The sequence below is a fragment of the Papilio machaon genome, chromosome 23 (assembly GCF_912999745.1).
Source record: "Papilio machaon chromosome 23, ilPapMach1.1, whole genome shotgun sequence".
NCBI classification, from domain to species: Eukaryota; Metazoa; Arthropoda; class Insecta; order Lepidoptera; family Papilionidae; genus Papilio; species Papilio machaon.
The window spans coordinates 5984742-6006729 of record NC_060008.1 but is presented as its reverse complement, the minus strand read 5'-3'; the positions used below and the strand labels follow the sequence as shown (position 1 = coordinate 6006729).

Sequence of the window (21988 nt, the reverse complement as noted above, 5' to 3'; positions counted from 1 at the left end):
AGAATTACGTTTTCAGGTGCACTTTAAATTTGGGATAGAAATGACTGTGTCAATATTTAGATTCTGTTGCTGTTATGTACGTTTGTAATCGTTATTGTGGCATTGTCTATTTGTGATGATCTATTGTTTTGTTTAGCAACAATTTTTGGCAGCATGTGTGTGTGTGTGTGTGTGTGTGTGTGTGTGCTGACATTAGCTGCAGCACGCTATCGATTATTCTTGTCCGGGGGCAACAAAGGCCGGGGTTGCGGAGCGGGCGGTGCGGGGCGAGGGCGATGTGTTCGTCCTGCGAAGCGAGGCGTCGCAGATTGATGGCACGCGGCAACCCCCCACACGCTGGCAAAACTACTTAAAAAAAAGATTAATAGTTTGCCAGAAGTAATTGGCGGTAAATTTAATCGGATTGCCCTTAGGTTATAGAGAAGTCTTTCTGTCACATGTTTGTCAATGTTTACTTAATACGGACATTGACAAAAACAAATGACTAACTCTGTCGTCTCTGTAACTCACAGTCGGTCACTAAAGCATTTCCTTAATGTACAATTTAATACTATATCTGCACTAACATACTTTCTCAGTGACTAATGCTTATACTCTTGCTTATATTCAGTGATCTATTTTATTCAGACACTGAAGAATGACATATGCGTGAGCTATGTTGATTATCACTGTGGTGACGTTAGCGGATAACGATATCAGAGGGAAAACCGGCGCATTTCGTTGAAACAATAAATTGTATCAGTATAATATATCCGCCACCTCATCCGCAGCGCCGCGTACGTATGTCAAATCGTACATGTTTGTTACCTTGCGTCGGTGCAAAATTACGTGGTCGTGGGTACGAATCCAGCCATTCCAATGTTGCCGTGAACCAAATCTTAGCACCCATTAGTAATGGTTACAAGAAATATTAGTAAATTAACAAAAATATGTCAAACAAAAATATCTATATTCAATAAATGATTGATTACAAACAGTGGTATATATAATATATATGGTATATACATATATAAAAACAAACAGTGGTAGATGCCAGCAATAATAACATCTGTTGCACGACTAGATCGCCTCGCACAGTGAAATACCACGACCACACAGAACACAGGCTTAAAGTGGAAGCAATATTGCGTTTCGTCTGATGAGTGTGCGTTCCGGTGGTCCAAATTTAGTTCTCTTTCACTTCCCACCCTTTTCTTATAAGGAAATGATGGGAAGAAGATGTGTGTTAAAGAATAGCAAAGAGTTTTTATACAACGAATATATTCAAACCAAATATCGAATGACATATTTTTTATATAATTTATTTTTTCTATTGTTTACTTTTGATATATGTCAATTAAAAATATATAGTCTAAAATTGGATTCAAGACGAATAAATTGTTTTAATTTTATAAATAGTTTCCACAACAATGTGAATGTGACGGAAAAGAGGACGCTTAGGAAGGGAAAAACTTCCTCTGTCGATTAAAGGTAGACAACGCATCTGCAATTGCGGCCGTTTCGAAGAATTTAGTTGGCCTCTTGCTCTCGTTTACCACCTTGTAATACTCTCTAAACTCTCTAAACTAGAAACCACTCCAGCCTCTAGCTGTAACGAACCGAGCTAATAAACTAAACTAATGGTAAACTGTATTTAAACCCATTTAACATAATAGTTGTTACAGTTTAGGTTTGAAGATCTTTATCTTACTCATAAAAACAATTGTTTCGCTTAATTTGGGTAAATAAGTAATGTTCAAAAAAAATCAAAAAGATATTATAACCAAGAAGAGATTATTATAATTTGGATAATTGTTTTTAATTTCTGCCTGTTGCAAAAGTTATTGTCATTTCGATGATACAGTTAATAAAATATTATTGTAGATAATGTAGAAAATTAATTTGTTTCGTTACGTAATATAATCTCATAGTTTAAATTTTCAAAATGCATACACAACGAACGTTGAAAATTGTTCCATTGATTTGTACACATAACTGAAGTTATCGAAATATTAATAAATATCTCATCACCTTTTAATTTTAAAATAATCATAAACACACCACCCCTAAGCCTCGAGCAGTTAACTTGATGTGTAGCGACCAACTCTTTACTATGCACTAACATTCGATCAGCGCTTGCAATGGCACTGGCGGTGGTCCGAAGGCGAGGCGAGGGCGCTAAGTGTAACATTGTATCGCTTTGTTTACTATCGGCCGCGCTGTCTGTCTGTCTGTGTAATAATTCAATTCACTTTTATGAATGAAGCGGCCGCGGCCGGCGCGCCATTTACGTTTATTGCGGCATAAAGCGGCCCGCGCCCGATACCTGCGATCAGCTGCCTCTAGGGTTGTGCGCTTTATAATATACATAAATATTCTTGTTACTGATAACTTCTATCGATATTTGATACATTGTAACATGAATAATAATTTATACTTCCTACTATATTACGATTCCATTCAATATAGTGTAGGTAATGCTTGCATGCATTTCTTATATAAGAAACGTCTTGGCTGGTTATCGTACACGTTTAAAAGGTCTGAATGTACAACTGAACAGACAAAGTTTATGCTGCCGGACACAGCCATGTGCGTGTATATTGAATGCTATATAGCGCTGTAACTTGATATTCGACGCCGCGCTTTTTTATTTAAGTGTATTATTGTGTGAACGCTACGTGTGTAGCATACTTTATACTCGTAAGTGGCCGGTAGTCACCGTCTGTTGATTTATGTTTTGATAGATGTCTCGTTAAACGCACCTTAGATCATTGTTAGCGTCTTTTTTGATGATCTGTTTTCACTACGTTATATTTGTATTGTATGGTAATTATTAGTTCTATTTTAAAACAGAATTCTCACCATGTGATATTTGTCGTAGGTCAGTCGTCGGGTACTCGGTCTATTTTATTTATATATCGTAGTCATTTTCATTTGAACGATTTAAGTTACGTTGATGTTGATTAAATAGGAACTCCCACGGTTATTATAACTGCATCCTGATATCTTCTCTTCATGAAATCCTTTTCGTGTAATATTCTCTCATTTTATTTGTAATCTTCAAAATATTCACATTAACTAATTAATATACAGCCACGTGTAAGCCGTCTTTATTGTTTCTTTAAAAATAAACTTAACCAGGAACAAACATATGGAAATCAGTATAATTCAGTGAGGGCAAAAACGGCGAGCTACCGGCACAAAAAATCTCAGACAAATTAATGTCGAATGCTAATGAGGCGAGCGTTGCGCCCGCGCCAACTGCGACCGCCAACTTGTTTCCACCTCGCACGCCGCACGCGTGATGCAGACACGTGCCGGCTGCTGAGCGACATCTCATGGCGGCGTCGGCATTGTACGCTGAATGTGCTGGAACATCTGTCGGCCTCTTATAAGCAAAATATGTCTAAAACAGTACGACTTAGGGTGCTTCGAGAAGCGATCGCACTTTCTAAAAGGCCGGCAACGCATCTGCAAGACCTCTGGTGATCATGGGTGTTAATGATCACCTCGATGTTTTCGCCGCTCGTTTGCCCCCTTCTCTTATATAAAAAAATTATTAAATTATTAAAAGAATTTAACATGTAGTGATCAAGTGAAGCAGCTAATAATAGATAATAATAATATTATGTCGTGTAAAAAACTTTTTGATCATTTATTGCATAAAAAAACTAAGATGTAACAGTAGATGCCGGTCTTACGATTGGGGGGTGCGGGTGGGGAGGGTCGGGTTCGGGGAGTCATTGCTGGCCACGTACACAGTAGGTGCGCTGCGTACGTGGCCCGTCGTCCAAGTGCGTGCGCCGCGTACGTGCCCAAACCAAAAAATGTTCACCCTAAACAAACTGTACATTTTTCTCTTAAACACAATATACCAACAAATATAACATAAGTCATACTTAAAATTTAATAGATAAAAAAAGCTTCCCTTATTTTAATTTCACATTGTCTTCACAGATTTAACTGAAAACTAATATATAACTAATAATATTAATGGCCGCCTATTGAATTTGAAATTTGTCTATTTATTTAATTTTGGTGTTGGATCTAAGCGAAAAGTAGTTCAGTTTAGCCGACACCGGTCGAAATACCGTTTCGAGCTGGTTTTCAGTCGCACCCCTTTACCTAAGATGTAGGCGTAAATCAAGTTTGCATTTTTATACACAAAAAGGTTGATAAACTGTATAATCTGAGCAATGCTACACCTTTTATATTCATGGATGTGCTGCACGTTGCTGCTGCTGCTGCTGCTGCTGCTGCTGCTGCTGCTGACATATCTACACAAGTACATTTTCATGTAATGATAATAGTCACCTATTCCAAATTATCACTAAATCGTTATTTTCGTATTGCACACAATTATAAAATAAAATGTCTAGAGTGTATAGGAAATTGATAGTAATCACTGTAGTGTGTAGTGGGACGGGAGTGGGTGCGGCGGGGCGCGGGTGCAGGCGGTGCTGTCGTCAGCGGGCTCGGCGCACCAAAACTAATGCTTTCTAACGCCGCGCCCGCTGTCCGCCGCGCTGTCGACATAATATAACCTCAGACGCTATATTGCCACTTGTTAGCCAGCTACGGACCGGAATATTTAAGCGTAATGTTGTTTTAAAATGTTGTATATAGCTTTGATAAATTCAATTTTTTACTATTTATGTAACTTAATACAAACTACTATACGACAGTGTCTAGGAGGTCCGCGGACGGACACCGCTTTGCACAGAGCCATCGAGTTGACACACACGCTCTGTGCTATGTGCATTGTGTTCACGAACCATTAACCCAAATGAGCGATGCATTTAGCCCGCCGGCTCGCAGCGCAGGCCGTATCACGCACCGCCGCGGACCCATCGCCCCGCGTCGACCGCCGCCCCGCGCCGCCTCGTCACCTTAATTGCACGTCGGGGGTTTAATTAGCCAGCACTACGCCCCCTGCCGCCCCCTGCGCGCCCCGCACCCCCCGCAAACGCCCGCAGCTGCTGCGATGGGGGGGGGGGGGCGATGCGCTGTCAATGGATGGATGCACCGAGGAGATCGTCGATGACGAGCGCGTGAATGTTAAACCCGACACTAGAATTATTTGCGGCTTAAATATCATGCGCTTTGTAGTGCCGTCGAAACTACAAACATTTATGTATCTCTTTTTTCTAACATGTAGGTACATATTACTGTATTTTATATTATTTCCTTTTTTGTTGTAATATCTACATCTCGGAAGGATGATGAATGGAGCCACATGCGAGCGCACCAACGTCAAAACCGGAGCTGAAGACAGTCGCCGTGGCCGATATCGGCCGGGATTACATCATCATCATCATCATCATGAATGGAGATATATTCGACTAAATCGTAAGATGACTTCTTCGAATGTATATCTAACATCGCATCGTCAGCAAGTCTTCTCACGTCCCGTCTTATCAAATATGCAAAAGTGTAAGTCGAACGGTCGCAGAAACAGAAATCACTTGAGTCGGAGTTCAACAGGGGACCGAAGCTTTCAATACATATGCTAAGACGTTGGTGGCGATTTTTTAAATCTACGCGATTTCAGAGTGCTTTAATTTACAAAAACACGAGACGGAAGGAAACGTTGAAGACGCTGCGACGGCAAAATTCGCAGTATATTGGCAAAGGCTTACGCTAGTGTTATTTATAGCGAGCGAGTGTTGCGTCAGGCGACGCTCCTTCCTACGTCCCGTGGCCTTCAGATGTAGCGATAGCCGCCGCCGCAAGCCGCGCGCTCGCATGCACGTCGTACGCCGCTCTAGCACGCCGCACGCACGCCACGCACCGTCGCGTCGCCGCCGCCGCTGGCCTCTAGCTAAACCTGTTTCCGGCGACAGGTGACTAATCTCACCTGTGTCGTCCCCTACGCGACGCCCGCGATACCTCGCGATGCCTCACCACCACTGGTCACGCAAACCCTGCCACCCATGACCCTAGCGCCGACCTGGAGCCGACACACAACTGTACTTAGGATTTCAACATTCTTCGTTTGCATTGTCGAGAAGTCGTCCCACTATCGCGTAACCCAACTTCATCATTTTGCACGGATAAACCTATAAATGCAAGAATGAATCAGCACTTGTTTGTTTAATCTTTTAAAATTACTTATACTTTAATATAGGAGAAAAAGTAAAAGCATTCTCTTGTCACTGTCAAAATGTGACTTTGTTGCAATAAACGTTTATGAATACTGTGCAGCGGTGAGCGGGCATGAGACAGCGCTCCCCGCGCCCGCCCGGCACCCTGACGGCGGCGGCGCGGCGGCGCGGCGGCAGGCCTGCTCAGTTGAACGGTCGCCACAAGACGCCACAGCACTGTCCATCTCTGTCTTGTCTTATTGTATCTAAACCTACTCTTAACAAGAAAATAAATAATTGTATGACGGTTGTAGAACTGAGAAAATTGTCCTGTAAATGTTTAATAATGCCTTCGCCTATCTTAATTTATTACAGTACAACACAGTTTGTAATGTATTTTACCAACAATATACTAATATATGTAAATATTTCAAATTAAATAGTTCACGAAATCCTATCTCTAAAAGTGATTACGATGCAATTTACAGCTAAACGTTGGTGCGGCAGACAGGACAGACTTCAGCCGCACATCCATCCAGTTCCTATCCTACACTACACTACGGAGATAAAATAAATACCCAAATAATTCACTGAATGTTAAATAAATGAGACTAATTAAATGCTTGGTTGAGTGCACTACAGTCGCTGCACTTTAATTTGTGTATACTTAGATATTTTATTAGTTTTAAGTTATTTTACCTAAATCTTGTAAATCCGCATGATTAAAGTGTTGGCGTACAAAGACGTCGAAGCGAAAAGTGCGTGGGAAGACTTGTAACAGCCTTCATGACAAACAAACCGACTGAGAAAAAACTCCCATCTAGACTTTTTGTAGGACGCTGACAACAAACTCTCGGTGTTATATCAAGGTTAAAGGATTAGACGGCGGTGGCGTATATTAACTTATACAGTCTTTATAACCGACTCAAGAAGGTATTTGTTTACGTCATTAAATATGCAATGTATTATTTTTGAAGTTTTATTAACTCATAAGTTTTTATACAAGATAAGTAATGACGAACTGCAAAACCGTCATGATAAATGTTTTAGTGGATGTTCACCCCGTGGCATCAGTGCGGGCTGGCGGGTTTAATGTCCCCGCGCCTCCGCCAACGCCCCCGCGCGCGCCGCCCGACCCCGACCTCTTCGAACGTGATAAGGGCAAAAAATGCGGTCTCTAATTTTTACGTGGCAATTAAATTTACAACGATGATATCACGCGCAATGTCACGCGAGTACGGCGCTGTTTACGTGGTCAAATGTAACAGATTAATTGGCTATCGTTCTCGATAGGCATGACGCAGTCTTATATAGGTTAACATTTTTAAAGACTTTTAAAAATCTCGGTTATCGACACTGACCATTCTTTTTTTTTTTTGATTGTGCATTCTTACAATTGCTGCTGCTGTTGTACAAAGAGCATCTAAGGCAGGACACGGCGTCTGCTTGACCGGTATCACCCGTCAAGCTTCGTCTTCGATTTACTTTAGTAATTCATTATCCGGCTCGAAGGATCATTGTAAAGTAAACAAACTTATGTACTGTGAGAAACTATATTTTAAAAAATCAATCAGGTAGATACATTAGTTACATTACGTAGTAACAAAGAAAGACATAGTGGCATGCAAGAATCTTACAACGCCATCTAGTTGCACAGTTGATCAACAAATATGTACTGAAGCCATTAACGTGAACAGATGCAGTATATGAATACGATTATAATTTTAGTTACACCCGCTCGCCTCTGCAGCTCTTGCCTTTGTCGCTGTCAGAGAAACTGCGGCGAGAGAGAGCTAGTGCGCCGTTTCTTTGAGTAATTTCCGCTTCCGATTCAGTACATCGCTCGCAGCGGGCTGGTTCACCTAAGCGTCGTCCGCATCCCGCCTGCTTCGACACATCTACTACAATACAACGTTACCCTAAATCCCCAATGCCCGGCCCGTTCTCTCATCGATTTGGTTATCTGAATCGATAACATTGTATTTAAAGTGTACACGAAAAGGATTTGTCTGATAATTTAATTAAATGAATACAAATATAAAACCTTGTATTTATTTTAGAATTAAGGTCGATACCTTTTGAAGAATAAGCTTGTTAAATATTTAATATATTTTATCTAATAATTAGATATTTATCTATCTCTTATGTTTTAGGTAATTCAAAGTATTAACTTCGTGTTGTGTTGTGTGTGCGGCAGAGAGGAGGGCGATGAGAAGCCGAAGCCCCCGGAGAGCCAGGACGACGGCTACGAGACGAGCAACAGCGGCGAGGCGGCGCGGCGCAAGGCCTCCAGCGCGGAGGGCTCCCCGGCGGCGCCGCGCTCGCCCGCCGCCGCGCCCGCCTACGAGCCGCTGCTGGCGCGCTTCCCCGAGCCCCCGGCGCCCGCCGGCTTCCGCTACGACGCCCCGCCGCAGCCGGACCCCGAGCCCTACCAGCATTTCCCATTCCCCAAGTTCCCCGAGCCGTACTACAAGCGCGAGCCGGACGCGCCCTACGACATGAGCCAGCAGCACGCGCACGGCGGCATGCACTACGCACCTCATACGCCTCACACGCCCCACACGCCCCACACGCCACACAAGCGCGACGAGGACGCGTACGACGCCGTGAAGCGCGAGTGCGACGATCCCTACTCGTTCGTGGAGGAGGAAGCGATGTGCGCGATGCTGGGCCAGCCGCCGCCGCATTTGGCGCACGAGCTGGCGCACCTGCACCCGCACGCGCACGCGCACCCGCACCAACACGCACACCCCCAGCACCACCAGCTCATGCTCGGGCAGCCCAAGAAGCGCGGGCGCAAGAAGAAAATCAAAGACGAGAACGGGTAAGATCTCCATATTTATATTCTTTGAACTCAGTATTGATTATTTTACAAGTTATCTGAATAATTTAACACAACAGTAATGCCACTATATCTCTCAAATACTCAGGAGTATCAAATAATATTACCAATCCTAATATTTATGACCAACCAAGTTAATGTTCAGTTATGCAAATATTGTAGTTACTATTAAAATTGACCACATAAAGTGGAGTCATGTTCTGCCGCTAGTCGATAAGGAGTCAATATGCGGGTGTCGCCAAGCAGGAAAAGATTTCTGCTACCGCGGCCTCTGTATCACCGCTAAAACTTTTCTATAATGACTAATGCTGAGGAAAATAAAGTTAAAAACAGAAAGTTCTCACTCCGGAAGATGTACCAGCTGATTGCTCCCAGTTCATCCTGTCTGTCTGTCAGTTAAGGTGTACACACACGATAAATGTAAATACTCCTAAACTCCGCGGTTAAGGTAACAAATGCACGGCAACAATTTTAAAAACGAAATAGCAGTTTCCTAGGTCTTTTTTGATGTAAAATGTCGCCTAAACTTAAGTAGCTACCGACTTAGGACAATATCCGTCACAAACAGAGAAAATAATTTTTTCATTGGTATGTTTGCTTTAGAAATTTTTGTCGCAACTCTCGTACGCGTAATTTGGGGGAAATTAAGAAGAAGCTAGTCCGTTGACCCCGTGCCGGAATTAGTGCGGCCTCGGCTGGTGACACCCCTGCCGGCGTCGGACTGCGGCCCGACTTACATTATTTATCATTTGCTTAACGTAACACTCCTAGGTTAAAAGACACGTCGCCCTAAAAGCAATGAGTCTTTTCTCAGTTACTTACCAAACTAGCGCATGTAGATTGCATATTTAGGTATTATTGTGTCGTTGTTCTGAATTAAAATGGAAAATGTGCTGTGTTTTATAGGATAAGGCGCAATATATTGTTATCAACCACAGAGCCCCAGTGACCTTCACTCGCTGCTCGGAGCACGCGCGTGGTCACTATGAGCGGTTATTTTGTTCGGAGTTCGGTCCCCGGCAAAGGCAAACCGACCCATTCTGTGAGATAGCACCCGCTCACCAAATTTATGGCCCACCTTAACGTTTGCCTGAAATTTTCAGCTAAAAGCTTTGCCGACGCAAAGCGGGCTTATGTAGTTAACGTTATAAAGCCTACTCGGCGCAACGAAATAAACAGGTCTCCGAAATTCGTTGATATTTTATAACAATGGTTCCTTTACAATTTGGATTTCTTTAGGCATCGTACAGCTTTAATTTGTGTCAAATATGGCGCATTTAGCAAGCTGTGATTAGTCGAGACTTATTTAAATTAAATACTTTATCCTACAACCTAAAAAAGCCTAAACCTAAAAAAAGGATAGAAGGAGGATATTATGGCACGTCCGCAACGGCAACGCTTGTCATGTGGCACGGTGTTGTATTCCGGAACAATTTGCAGCGACACAAAGCACGGGAACGACGCGATACGGAGGCTAGGGGCGAGGGCGCGGCGTGACGGTGTGCGGTCATAATTTTTTGCGAGATGGACGATGCTTGTGACTGTGTCCAGTTGTGTTGTGGCCGGTCGCTGGGCCCGGGGCTTCGGCTGGGGAGCGCTTTGTCCGCCGGAATAAAGCGCGCTATTGTGCGCCCGGTAGCCGCTCACAAAGCGCCGCCCAGCCGCACGCCCGCTCAATATGTGTCACACGCACTTCACACGCATTTTTGTCTCACGATAATATTTATATTATATAGATACAAGTAATAATCTTTCTAATATTAGTTGTCTCACAATTCCTATTTTTTGTATTGTAGTACGCAAAGATACATAAATATTTACTCATCAACGTTTGGTCAGTTTAATCGTTCGAGATAAAATAGTTATCTTTAAAAAATATCGCGTTGCAATCTCTTTTCTATCGTCGTAATGAATGTTTTATTCTGTTTCTCGTTGGATGTAAATAGCTAGAGCTCATTAATGGATATTAGATTCAGTCCAGAGCCAGGCCGGACCTTGCGTTGCAATGCGCTACACCGGAACAAGAGTATGTTTGCTCAAGTTTTGTTACTGTGGATTTCCACCTACGAGACGATATAGATTTTTTTAATTTTTGTGATATGAAAAGGTTGCACAGAATAAGTCGCCAAACAATTCGTTTTCGTGTGCATTTCATTAGGTACGCGTCCATTGCGTGACGCGCGCGCGATCCGATAAGGCACGGAGCGGCAGAGATACGATGTATGTTGCAGCGGTGCAATCGACGCGACATGGTACCAACTTTTTACGCAATGCTTGCTTATCTTGATAAACGCAGTGTGGCGATAGACTGATGCGAAGAATGAATGGTGGCGATGTGCGAGTGCCGCGTCCCACTCACTTCACATCTCACATGCCGACCAGCATTGGCCACATCCTCTGCATAAGATGTCTACGTGCATGAGGCCAGTCACTATGAAAAAGAGAAATTTCAGCATGATATTTCGGAGTGGTTTTAGTTTTCCGTGATGCGGCAGCCACCTCTGTGACAACGTCGCCAGCGGACAGAGCAAGTGGGCGGCGGACAATGCCGCGCGCTTGTTTACGCGGATATTTCTGTGCCGGAAGCGCGTGGCCCGCCAAAATCGGATCAAGGTGGAGCCGCGGGCCGCGCGAGCAACATCGGGACTCCCGGCGCCGCCGCTAATTGCTTCGATACCAACTATTTATACCGACATCGAGCATTAGCCGGTCACTTTGGGAAACTCGCAAATGCTTTTCGCGCGCTTAAATATTTTTTTAATTGTTTCGAAACGATGTTCCGTTGAAAGCTAATGTGCGGTAATGCCTTGATATCCCGCGCCGTGCCGCGCCTGTTTACAAACATCGCAGATCGTGTAAGCAAAATGGATATTGTTTTTTCAGAAATGCGAATAGTTTTTAATGAGGACGGCGCCAACCACCAACAGTTAATAAACTGGCTCTATTGACTCGACCCATAATCTCACAAGATTGAATACGATGGATACAGATATTAGGGAATATAGCATGAACAAGGTTAGCTCTGATATTTCTATGAACTAAAGAAGCACACAGTATCCATTCCTGTCACCTATTTTTAACCATAGAGGGATTTGGAAAGCGTATAGTTTACAGTGTGTGGTCGGAATTAGCCGCCACCGCTCGCCGCGCGCAACGTAGCTAAATAATGTTCCCAGCGCGAGGAGGGACACGGCCGCTGCCGCTGCATGAATACAATGCGAAGCTAAATAGAAAAAAATCTATCGAAAAACGGTCGCTTCTCGACTTATGCGATAATCAAACATTATATCCTCGCTCTCTGCTTCTATCTTTTTAGGTAAGGATAAAGCAAAATAGCGGTTTTTCCATATGTTTTGTTGTAAAAAAATGTAAAATTAACTAATTAAAGCAGTCTTCTTACGGGACTTAGACAAGACAGTATGTTTTCACAATAACTGCAGTTAACTGAACGTTACTACATCGTTACCTAAATGTGGAAGTCATAATGTAGACACATTTAAAAACGTTTGAGCACTTAGGTTTTTTGGCAGGTGTCGAAGTTAATTGTCTGGTCTTGTGTTGTGCAAGAACGTAATTTCCTGGTAGCGGCTACACACGTTAGAGTCGCGCTCTATTTCTGCCGAGCTGCAGGATGTGTACGCGTCCGCTGCCTTGTTTTAGAATATTCGGTCGACGCTGAAATAGACAAGAAAACTCCCGGAGACGTTATCACGCCAGTCTTCGCATGCGCACCCTCTGCTAGATAACTAGAGGTTTAGGCCCGTAAAAACATATATGTAGATATATACGCAACTTACAAATCCGTGCCTTATGTGTGTACCATAGTGTCTAGTTTCCAATGGCTGATGCTGCTAGATAATTACTGTCCCACTAACACATCGGGCCGCAGGGGTGACGCAGGGCAGCGCTAAACGCCCGAACTATGCGTATATTGTTGTACAGTAGCACATAACGGGCTCACTGGAACTCACCTAATGCCTGCTATCGGACCACGGTGCGTCCCTTGCGATCATGATATTACTGTTGAGCAAACTGTAGTCTGCTCTAAAGATCTATATCGCTATAAATTAAAAAAAAAAAAAAAAACAATGCCTCGATTTTGACCTTAAATCTTTGAATATGATCATTATTTTACTGCACACATATTGTGTATTTTAAAATATTCTACTAGCTTTGTCATTTGTCTACTGACAGAACAGACGGGCACACGGGCACTCGTTAGTGCGCTGTACGTTTCTTTTTACGTGCACCGAAGCACATCGCTCCCTCAGCTCGGCAGACGATGTTCAAAATTTCACTGCGTATTCCGGAATTCGTGTGCACCGCCCTGCCTCGACCCGCCCGCGCCCGCCCGCGCCCGCCCGCGCCCTCCCGCGCCCGCCCGCGCCTGCCTTGCACAGCCCGACCCTTCTGTAGACCAGCGGGTGTTGACCTAACTTCCTCAGGTCGGGCACCGTCTAACTAGGTCACGCAGCGTTGCAGTTGTCTGTGCAACTTCTAAAGCATCAATAAATTATAACACTTACATCGCCGGCGGCAAACACAAATTTAAATATAATTCCTGCATTTTGTACAAAATTATATTGTTTCTACTTGTTATGGCAAAATTATAAGTTAATGTATTGAGTAAATACCAATAGTCACGTGACAGGGAGTTACGTAGGCCAGTATTGTTCTCTAGAGACCGAGAACAGGCTTGTTGACATACTGCAAAAGTGACTCAAATCTTGGCTTGGTACGCCTTTATAAGGATTTAAATTATGTAGACATTGATAAAATAGACTACATTAAAGCCGAGTAAAAAGAACGTGTCCCGAAACAATATTTTGCGGTGGTTTATAAAAAAGCGCGTGCGATTCTAACGAGAGTGCAACAAAAAGGCACCGCGTCCAAACTGTGAATTGGGCGACACGAGCGCCGGCCGAGTTCCGCGTGTGATGCTCTTTTTTACTTAACTGCTCTGAACAAAATCGTGCCAGTACAGAAAAAGCAACAACTGAAGGTAGCCACTGGCGCTACAAAATATTACGAACGACAGCACCTGCTGCAATATGGCAGAGCTACAGGTTTGAAGCGAATGTCATTTATTTAAAAAAAAAACTCGGAGTTTACATTCAGTGCAATCTCCCCCAACGCAGCATACATGTCATATTGACCTAAGAGTACCAGCCGAATAGAGTTGGACGCATCGTTGGCAGGATCCCACAGTATTGGCTGTGGATTTGGCTAGCATTGAGTCCACTGGGTGATGTCAATGTTCAACAAAGTGTAACGGCTGTTAGTGTTAGTATATAGTTTAGGTATAGTGTGTCGGTGCGAATTAAAGGTATGTGAGACTGCGGCATTGTTGCAGGATGGAGATAAAGGTGGAGGGCGCGGAGGGCCCAGAGGGTCTGGTGCGGCCCGTCAAAGAGCGCAAGAAGCACGACCGCTTCAACGGCATGAGCGAGGAGGAGGTGGCGCGCCGCACGCTGCCCGACCACCTCGCAGAGAACCTCGACATCATCATTGTGAGTACGATCGTCATGCATACTTATCTTATTGTAGCTTATTTCTTATTTATCTATTGCTATATGTTGTATCGTGCATGTCATTACATCTGTAGTGTAAACGACATCTACAAAAGTTTTAAGATGCCTATGTTATTTTTCCACCTATTGGTGTCAAAATTCTATCTCTTATTTCATTCACTAAGACCAGAGCTGGGCATTAACTCGTTAATCCGTTAATCGTTAATTAACGAAGTTAACATTTTGCTTAACGGATTAACTTTTAAGTTAACTTCAAAAAGTGTTAACGCTTTTGTTAACTTACGTTAAACTCAACTTCCGTTAATAAAAGTCCGTTAATCGTTAAATTAGAAACATGGTGACGTGCTGTCATTTTGTTTAAATTACGCGCCACGCCACGCTCGTAAGTTCAGCTATGTTGGGCGACTGTCGGCGACTCGAATGGTGAACGAACGAGTTGATAATTGATATATGTGAAGTTCACGTGCAAGTGTGATGCATCAGAACGTCCGGGAAAGACGTGACCAATAGGAAACTCAAAAGAAGGTTCGAAATAGTATATTTCATTACGAGTATATAAAATCACGAGTATGTAATAGCCCACATTCCGTACGCTCTTCGTCCCTGTAATACGCCACTTTTTGAGCAACTGTATTAAAAAATTTTTTTACTCATGCTTTTTCTTTAGCTTTTCCAAACTCGTGCGTTCTCTTTCCCAACTATCAAAATAATCTCTGTTAAAAAGAAAAACCAACCACGAAGTTTTTACAAAAAAAAAATCATTGAAGTTTTTATGATTCATGCAAATATTTCTAAAAAGAAGCTCCTAATTTGTTACAATATCAAATTTAATTATTTAATTCAATGAATTAGGTTAGGTTTCATTTTATTTCATCTCATTTATTTAATTTTCATTTCATATCAATAAAAATAATCTGCTGTTTGGGCATAGTTCCCTTTGCCTACCCAGAATGGGTGAAGAAAAGAAAAAAAAAATCTCTGTTTATATTGGAAAATGGCGCCAACCGTAAAACGGTTGGCGCCATTTTCCAAACATTTTGGTTAGTTGAGTTTATTGTGTTTTTATTATTCTATTAAATTGCTTCATTTTTTCGCAACTGTATCAAAAATAGTTGTTTAGTACACGTGTGAAACTGTTATTACAACTTGTTCCAACTGTCAACTTGTAGACATTTGTCGGAACTCTGCAATGACAGGCTTTCCGCACTCGTAATGAAATATACTATAATGCATTCATACTTGTCTCTAATACTAATGTGTTAAAGAATGTACATATAGTCAAATTACTATTTTAAAAAAGTGTCGCCACATAAGTGTAAAATTAGTATGTATAATTTTGGTATGGTTAACTGTTAACGATTAACTTTAACTTGCGTTAAATTTTCGAGAATTTAACGCTTTAACGATTAACGAAGTTAATTTTTTAATTAACGAATTAACGATTAACGAAGTTAACTTTTCGATTAACTGTGCCCACCTGTGACTAAGACATATTCGCACTACAAGTGTAGTTTTTTCTGTCGTTTATTCGAACCCATTTGTTTGTTTTGTATTGTACTGTAATGCCTTGATTCCTTAGATTTTATCATTTTCTTTTTCCACCACCACTTGTGTTTGTGTACCATAAAGTTAGTGAAATGTTAAATCAGTTATGCTAAAAATGGTTCGGCGTGAGTTGGGTTCGAGCGAGCGTATGTCTCACTAAATTTGCCAGCTTCAAGCCCCGACTATTTTGCAACATCACAACCAGCATTCTGGTGAAGTGTCACCACGGTCGTATTGTAGCAGTGAGAAGCCTGGAATATTGACGTTTTATTTGTTCGGTGGTCAGATCGGCATCAACCCGGGCCTGTTCGCGGCGTACAAGGGGCACCACTACGCGGGCCCCGGCAACCACTTCTGGAAATGCCTGTACCTGTCAGGTCTCACGCGCGAGCAGATGAGCGCCGACGAGGACTACAAGGTATGTCGACCTCGAGTGACGTGAACCGATCATACAAGAACACCTTTGTCGTTGACGGTCTCATCGTGAGACAAGATTGCAGAGTTTTACTACTATTGTCATTGTAAGGCTTGATGCGTGAATTATAATGCTTTGCAGCTCCTGAACTTCGGCATCGGGTTCACGAACATGGTGTCGCGCGCCACCAAGGGCTCCGCGGACCTGACGCGGCGCGAGATCAAGGAGGGCTCGGCGCTGCTGCTGGAGAAGCTGCAGACGTTCCGGCCCAAGGTGGCCGTCTTCAACGGAAAGCTCATCTACGAGGTGTTCTCCGGCAAGAAGGACTTCTGCTTCGGCAAGCAGCCCGACACCATCGCCGGCACCAACACGGTCAGTACGCCGGCTATAAGTTGTCAGTCGCGAGACTTTACCTCGGCCGAGAACACATTCATTATTGTAATATGTTTCGGTATGTCCGCGTGTCGCGCAGTACACGTGGGTGATGCCGTCCTCGTCTGCGCGATGTGCGCAGCTGCCGCGAGCCGCCGACAAGGTGCCGTTCTACGCGGCGCTCAAGAAGTTCCGCGACTACCTCAACGGCCTCGTCGCGCACATCGACGAGGCCGAGCTCGTCTTCCCCGACAACACCAGCCGCCGCCCGCAGGAGGAGATGGAGATCAGGAGGTACGCGTCGTCCGCCTCGTGCCGACAGACTGTAGTCGCAGAGACCGCATCCGAGAACCGTCTCTCCCGTTGCAGGTTGACGATGGAACCCGAGCCCGGGGATACGATCATCCTAGAGGACGGGACGGAGGTTCCGCTGAAGAAGAAGCGCGGGCGGCCGAAGAAAGTGAAGCTGGAGAACGGCGAAACCGCCCCCCCCACGCCCAGGGCGCCGCGCGCCCCCCGCCCCCCGCCCTCGCTGGAGCCCGGCGCCGACCAGCCGCCTAAGAAGAAGCGCGGAAGACCCAAGAAGATCCGCCCCGAGGAGCAGCAGTTTCTGCTCCAGCAGCAGCAGCAGCAGCAACAGCAGCAGCAGCAGCAGCAACAACAGCAGCAGGTTATATTCAACATCATGTAAAAATATTTCTAAACACGCGGTCGACTTCAACGTCAGCAACGAATCGTGTATATAATAAATTAGTTTAGCCGGAATCTGTTGTGGCGCAGAACATGGAGGAGCAGCGGTTCCGCGAGCAGAGCGGCGTGAGCGCGCTCCTGCAGCAGCAGCTGGCGCCCATGGCGGCGCTGGCGCACGAGCAGCAGCAGCAGTTCCTGCAGGGCGAGTTCCAGCAGCTGCCGTCGCCGCTGTACGGCGTGCAGCACGCGCACCACCACCACCACCACCAGTCCGCGCCCATGCCCGACGGCTCGCCCTACTACCAGCCCAACGCCGGCGTGGGGGGTGGAGTGGGGGGTGGCATGGAGGGCGGCATGGAGGTGTCGGCGCTGGGCCTGGCGCGCGGCTACGCGTCGCCGGGCGGCGCCGGGGCGACCGGCGGCGCCTACAGCTCGCCTCGCGCAGTGTACGCCTCGCCGCGCTCGCAGGGCTACTCGCCCGGCCCGCAGCGCCTCGCGCCCACGCCGCAGCCGCAGGTACCGCTTCTCCTCACTGAACTCACGTTGCGACAACTAAAACAAAAGTCTCCTCAGTCAAAAAATTACAAATACGCTCGCTTCGTAGTTCCCTTCGAGTCCAGCGGCGTTCTCGGGTCCGTCGCCGCCCCGCGCGCCCTACGGGTCGCCGGCGGGCGCGGGCGGCGCCCCGGGGCGGGGCTTCGCGGCGCGCAGCCCGCTGTACGCCGGCAGCCCCGCGCCCTACCGGCAGCAGCCCAGCCCGGCGCCGCAGCAGCGCTACTCGCAGTCGCCGCACGCACACTCGTACTCGCGCTCGCCCGCGCCCGCCGCCGCGCCCGCGCCGCAGGTAACTGAACTACGCACACATTACATTACTACTGTCGAGTTCTCATCGAGAGCCAATTCTAAAAGTAAAAACATGTAAAGGTGGGGCCGCAGACGCCGTACGCGCGATCTCCCGCGCCCAGCAGTGGCGCCGGCGTGGCGGGCGTGGGCGTGGGCGGCGTGGGCTCGGCGACGCCCGCGGGCGCGGCTTTCGGCGCGCCCTCGCCCGCCGCGCTCAGCTACACGGCGTCGCCCACGACGCCCTACAGCCAGCACAGCTCGCCGGCGCCGTACGCGGAGCACTTCCCCACGCCGGCGTTCGAGGCGCCCGTGTCTCCGCCGGTGCCGCTGGAGTTCGAGCCGCCGCGAGAGGCCGCCAGCCCCATGGGCAGCACCGACATGCACCCCGGCAGCAACAGCAACTCCTCGCTCTCGGACTACAACAAGGTATGTCCTACGTCACAGGAACACCTACCACTTTGGGAGAACTTTTGTATTTATTCGGTTGTTCACTTTGGTCAGACGAGCGGCGCGGTGGGCGAGGCGTCGCCGGGTGTGGGGGGTGTGGGGGGCGGGGCGGGCAGTTTTGGGGGCGCGCTGTACGACGGCTCTCCGCGCCTGCCCTACCCGCCGCCCGACAACAAGGACTACTTCCCGCGGGAACAAGGTGCGTCCTCGACCAGCTCCTGCTCCAGCCTCGTTATTAGTAAATGTGACGTATGACGATGAAATATTGTATTTTCAGGCAACAGCATGTCCGAGAGCCCGCGGTTGGACCAGATACATCAGCATCCCTCCATGTATCCCACCGGCTACAGTAGGTCAGTTGCCACATATATCACACAAGCTGTGAAGGTACTAACTTTGCTCGATGTTTGACATGTTGTGATTGTTGCGCAGGTCGCCGGGCGGCGAGGCGGCATTCTCCCCGTTCCGCGGAGAGGCGCAGCACGAGACCCACCACGACCATCACGACCATCACGACCACCATGACCATCACGACCATCACGATCACCACGAACATCACGACCATCACGACCACCACCAGCCGCCCGGTAAACGATGACTAATACACGCTAATCGACATTTTCATTATAACTGTAGTAGCAGTAAACTGATGAAAGCGTTGTCTCGCGCGCACTCAGCGCCCATAGACAAAGTGCATTCGCTCCGAAGCAATTCCACAATGATCTCATATAACTAACAATAAGTTATGATAAGTCTCTGCGACAGGAGAGTTACTATTGATGACCGCATCTCCCTCCGTGTGGAGTACCAGTGGTTCTGACCATGCTGTGGTCGCGGGAACAACTGGCATGTTTTAAATGACTTCTTTGTTACACTTGTGTTGCAATGTTTAAATCGCTAATTGCAGTTAATTTGTTAGCCTCACTGTATTCGTTTGCATGGTTTTGGTTCAAAGGTCGATAATTTCGCCATACTATTTCAGGATCACCGAGCGAGTTCTCTGCGGGCGTGTCTGCGGGCTCGGGCGGCGGGGCGGCCGGCGGGGCGAAGCCCCAAGACGTGGCGTCCAAGTCGCTGTCGGGACTGGAGTCGCTGGTCGACCAGATCCCCTCCATCGCCGAGGGCGGAGCGGGGGGCGCGGGGGGTGCGGCGGGCGGCGCGGGGGGCGAGACCGCCTCGGTGCCCTCCCTGCCCGACTACGCCCCTCCCCTCTATCCCCCCTACGGCGCCTACGGGACGCCCGCCTACCCCAACAATGGGTAAGTGGAACGTCACTATGATTACAACGTTTTGATAAAATGAGTTAGTGTGATGACGTTGTGCTCGTTTGCGGCGGACAGGTACGGAGGTCCGTTCGTGGGGTACGGCGGCGGGTGGGGCGGCCAGCTGGTGCGCGGCTACCTGCCCGACTGGCAGTACGGGTACGCGCCCGCCGTGCCGCCCGCCTACCCGCCCTACAACGCGCCCTACTACAACGGCTACCCCGCGCCGCCCCCCGCCCACCACCAGCAGGTATCTATCTCTCAAATAACGAGGCTCCGTGTATACAAACTGGGAGTGAGTATAAATGTGATTGTTGCAGACGCACTACCTGTCGGCGCCGCCGCTGATCGACCTGCACAAGAACGGCGAGCACGCCTCCTCCGTGCCCTCCGTGCCCTCCGTCGGCTTCGGCGGCTTCTGCTAGGCCCCGGCCCCGGCCCCGGCCCCGGCCTCGGCCCCGGCTGGGGGCGGGGAGCGCGCGGGGCGGGGCGGGCGCTCGGCCGGGGCGGACGCGCCTCTGAATCTCTCTGTGAGTGGTGTGGCGGCGGGCGAGGGTCGCATCACTCGATAGCTCTAGTAGTAAGTAGCGAAATTGAACCGCGCCCCCGCCCCGGCCCCGGCCCCGGCCCCCGCCCCCAGGCCCCAGCCCCCGCCCCGTCTTCGGCCGACACTTTTGTAAGCGAGCGTTAGTCATGTAACTTTACTCTTTTTCGAACCGATGAGCTTAATTTGTAGGATTTATTTGTAAATATTGTATGTATTTATTTCGATCTGTGGTGTTTTTATTTTTCGATTATTTTAAATGACGCTAGAGGTATCGCAAGTTTTTCGCTCGCACTGAACGTTTCCTAGTTTCGGGTGATCGTTTAATTAAAGCAGTGTGTTCGCCGCGGGGCCGGGGGCGGGGGGCCGGGGGGCGGGGGCGCGACAAGGTGGGGGGGAGGGGCGGACGGTGATCTACTTAATTTATTCGGATTGTCTGTGATCTTCTTCGTCCCGTGCGATGAGTTTGGGTACGTACAGTGACGGCGGCGGCTGCGCCGCGTGTAAACTCTTGCCAATGTGTTTCGCGTTCTAGTCAGTTCTAAATCATGTCGGCTAGTCAAATTTAAAATCTCTGATGCCGTCCGCCCCCCGACCCCGGCCCCGGCCCCGGCCCCGGCCCCGGCCCCGCATTTATCTAAGTCACAAAAGCGGCCTACGAAGTATTGTATACTTTTTAGTTAGGTTTTAGTTGTAGACGCCGGACGTTACCGCCACAGTTACATAGCTTGTGATCGCTAGCGACTTAGGCATAATTTTACATAATAAAACAAATATTGTACCGCGCGTCATATCGTCGCGACCACCGGCCTTGTTTTTGTTTACAATGTCCGCGGTGTTCGGGTCGTTGGTCGTTGAGTCGTTGAGTCGTCGGGTTCTTCGTCGGTGCCGAGTCGGAGAGCGCGAGCACGACCGAGGTGGGAGTAGTTGTAAGATAAAAACGAACATAACATACGTAAGAAAGACATATACGTTAGTTGTAGGATTACTGCAAAGAATTTATACGTAGTTGTAAAGTCTGTGCCGCGCCCCCCGCGCCCCCCGCGCCCCCCGCACCCCCCGCACACGCTCCACCGCCATTGCTTATTGTTTTATCTTGTTCATTTTGGAGCGTGTACTTGTACACATACAACACATACACTTGCACATAATGATGTCAGTATGACGAGGAGAAGCAACACTACTGAGTGCGGCACGCGGCGTTGTCGACGTGTATCGGTGTGTGTCCGTCTGCCAACGTGTCGGCCTGTCCGCGTGTCGGCCTGTCCGAGTGTCGGCCTGTCGGCGTGCCGTCGGAGTGAGGCCGCACGATTTCTGCTTGTCTTTGGTTTAAGTTACGTCACTTGAAAATGGAAAAATTAAGTTAAAAAAATAAAATCAACAGGGTATTTAAGATTGCTTAAGATTTTTATTTTATATTTATTGTTTTTTTTTT

The 21988-nt window shown here is 47.1% G+C and overlaps 1 protein-coding gene across 1 annotated transcript in view; it reads left to right on the top strand.

The window, feature by feature from the left end:
- The window catches only part of LOC106707729 (trithorax group protein osa), a 36383-nt gene extending 15928 nt beyond the window's left edge, over window positions 1–20455 (top strand). Inside the window, exons 2-16 of the mRNA XM_045683810.1 lie at window positions 8260–8886; window positions 14258–14414; window positions 16267–16398; window positions 16537–16767; window positions 16868–17061; window positions 17137–17437; window positions 17548–17973; window positions 18062–18301; window positions 18382–18726; window positions 18802–18946; window positions 19025–19100; window positions 19180–19334; window positions 19730–20006; window positions 20088–20259; window positions 20330–20455. Of these exons, the coding sequence (XP_045539766.1) occupies window positions 8260–8886; window positions 14258–14414; window positions 16267–16398; window positions 16537–16767; window positions 16868–17061; window positions 17137–17437; window positions 17548–17973; window positions 18062–18301; window positions 18382–18726; window positions 18802–18946; window positions 19025–19100; window positions 19180–19334; window positions 19730–20006; window positions 20088–20259; window positions 20330–20434 (3583 nt within the window). The 3' untranslated portion in view covers window positions 20435–20455. The remainder of the gene's footprint in view (window positions 1–8259; window positions 8887–14257; window positions 14415–16266; window positions 16399–16536; window positions 16768–16867; window positions 17062–17136; window positions 17438–17547; window positions 17974–18061; window positions 18302–18381; window positions 18727–18801; window positions 18947–19024; window positions 19101–19179; window positions 19335–19729; window positions 20007–20087; window positions 20260–20329) is intronic.
- The last annotated feature ends 1533 nt before the right edge of the window (window positions 20456–21988 follow it).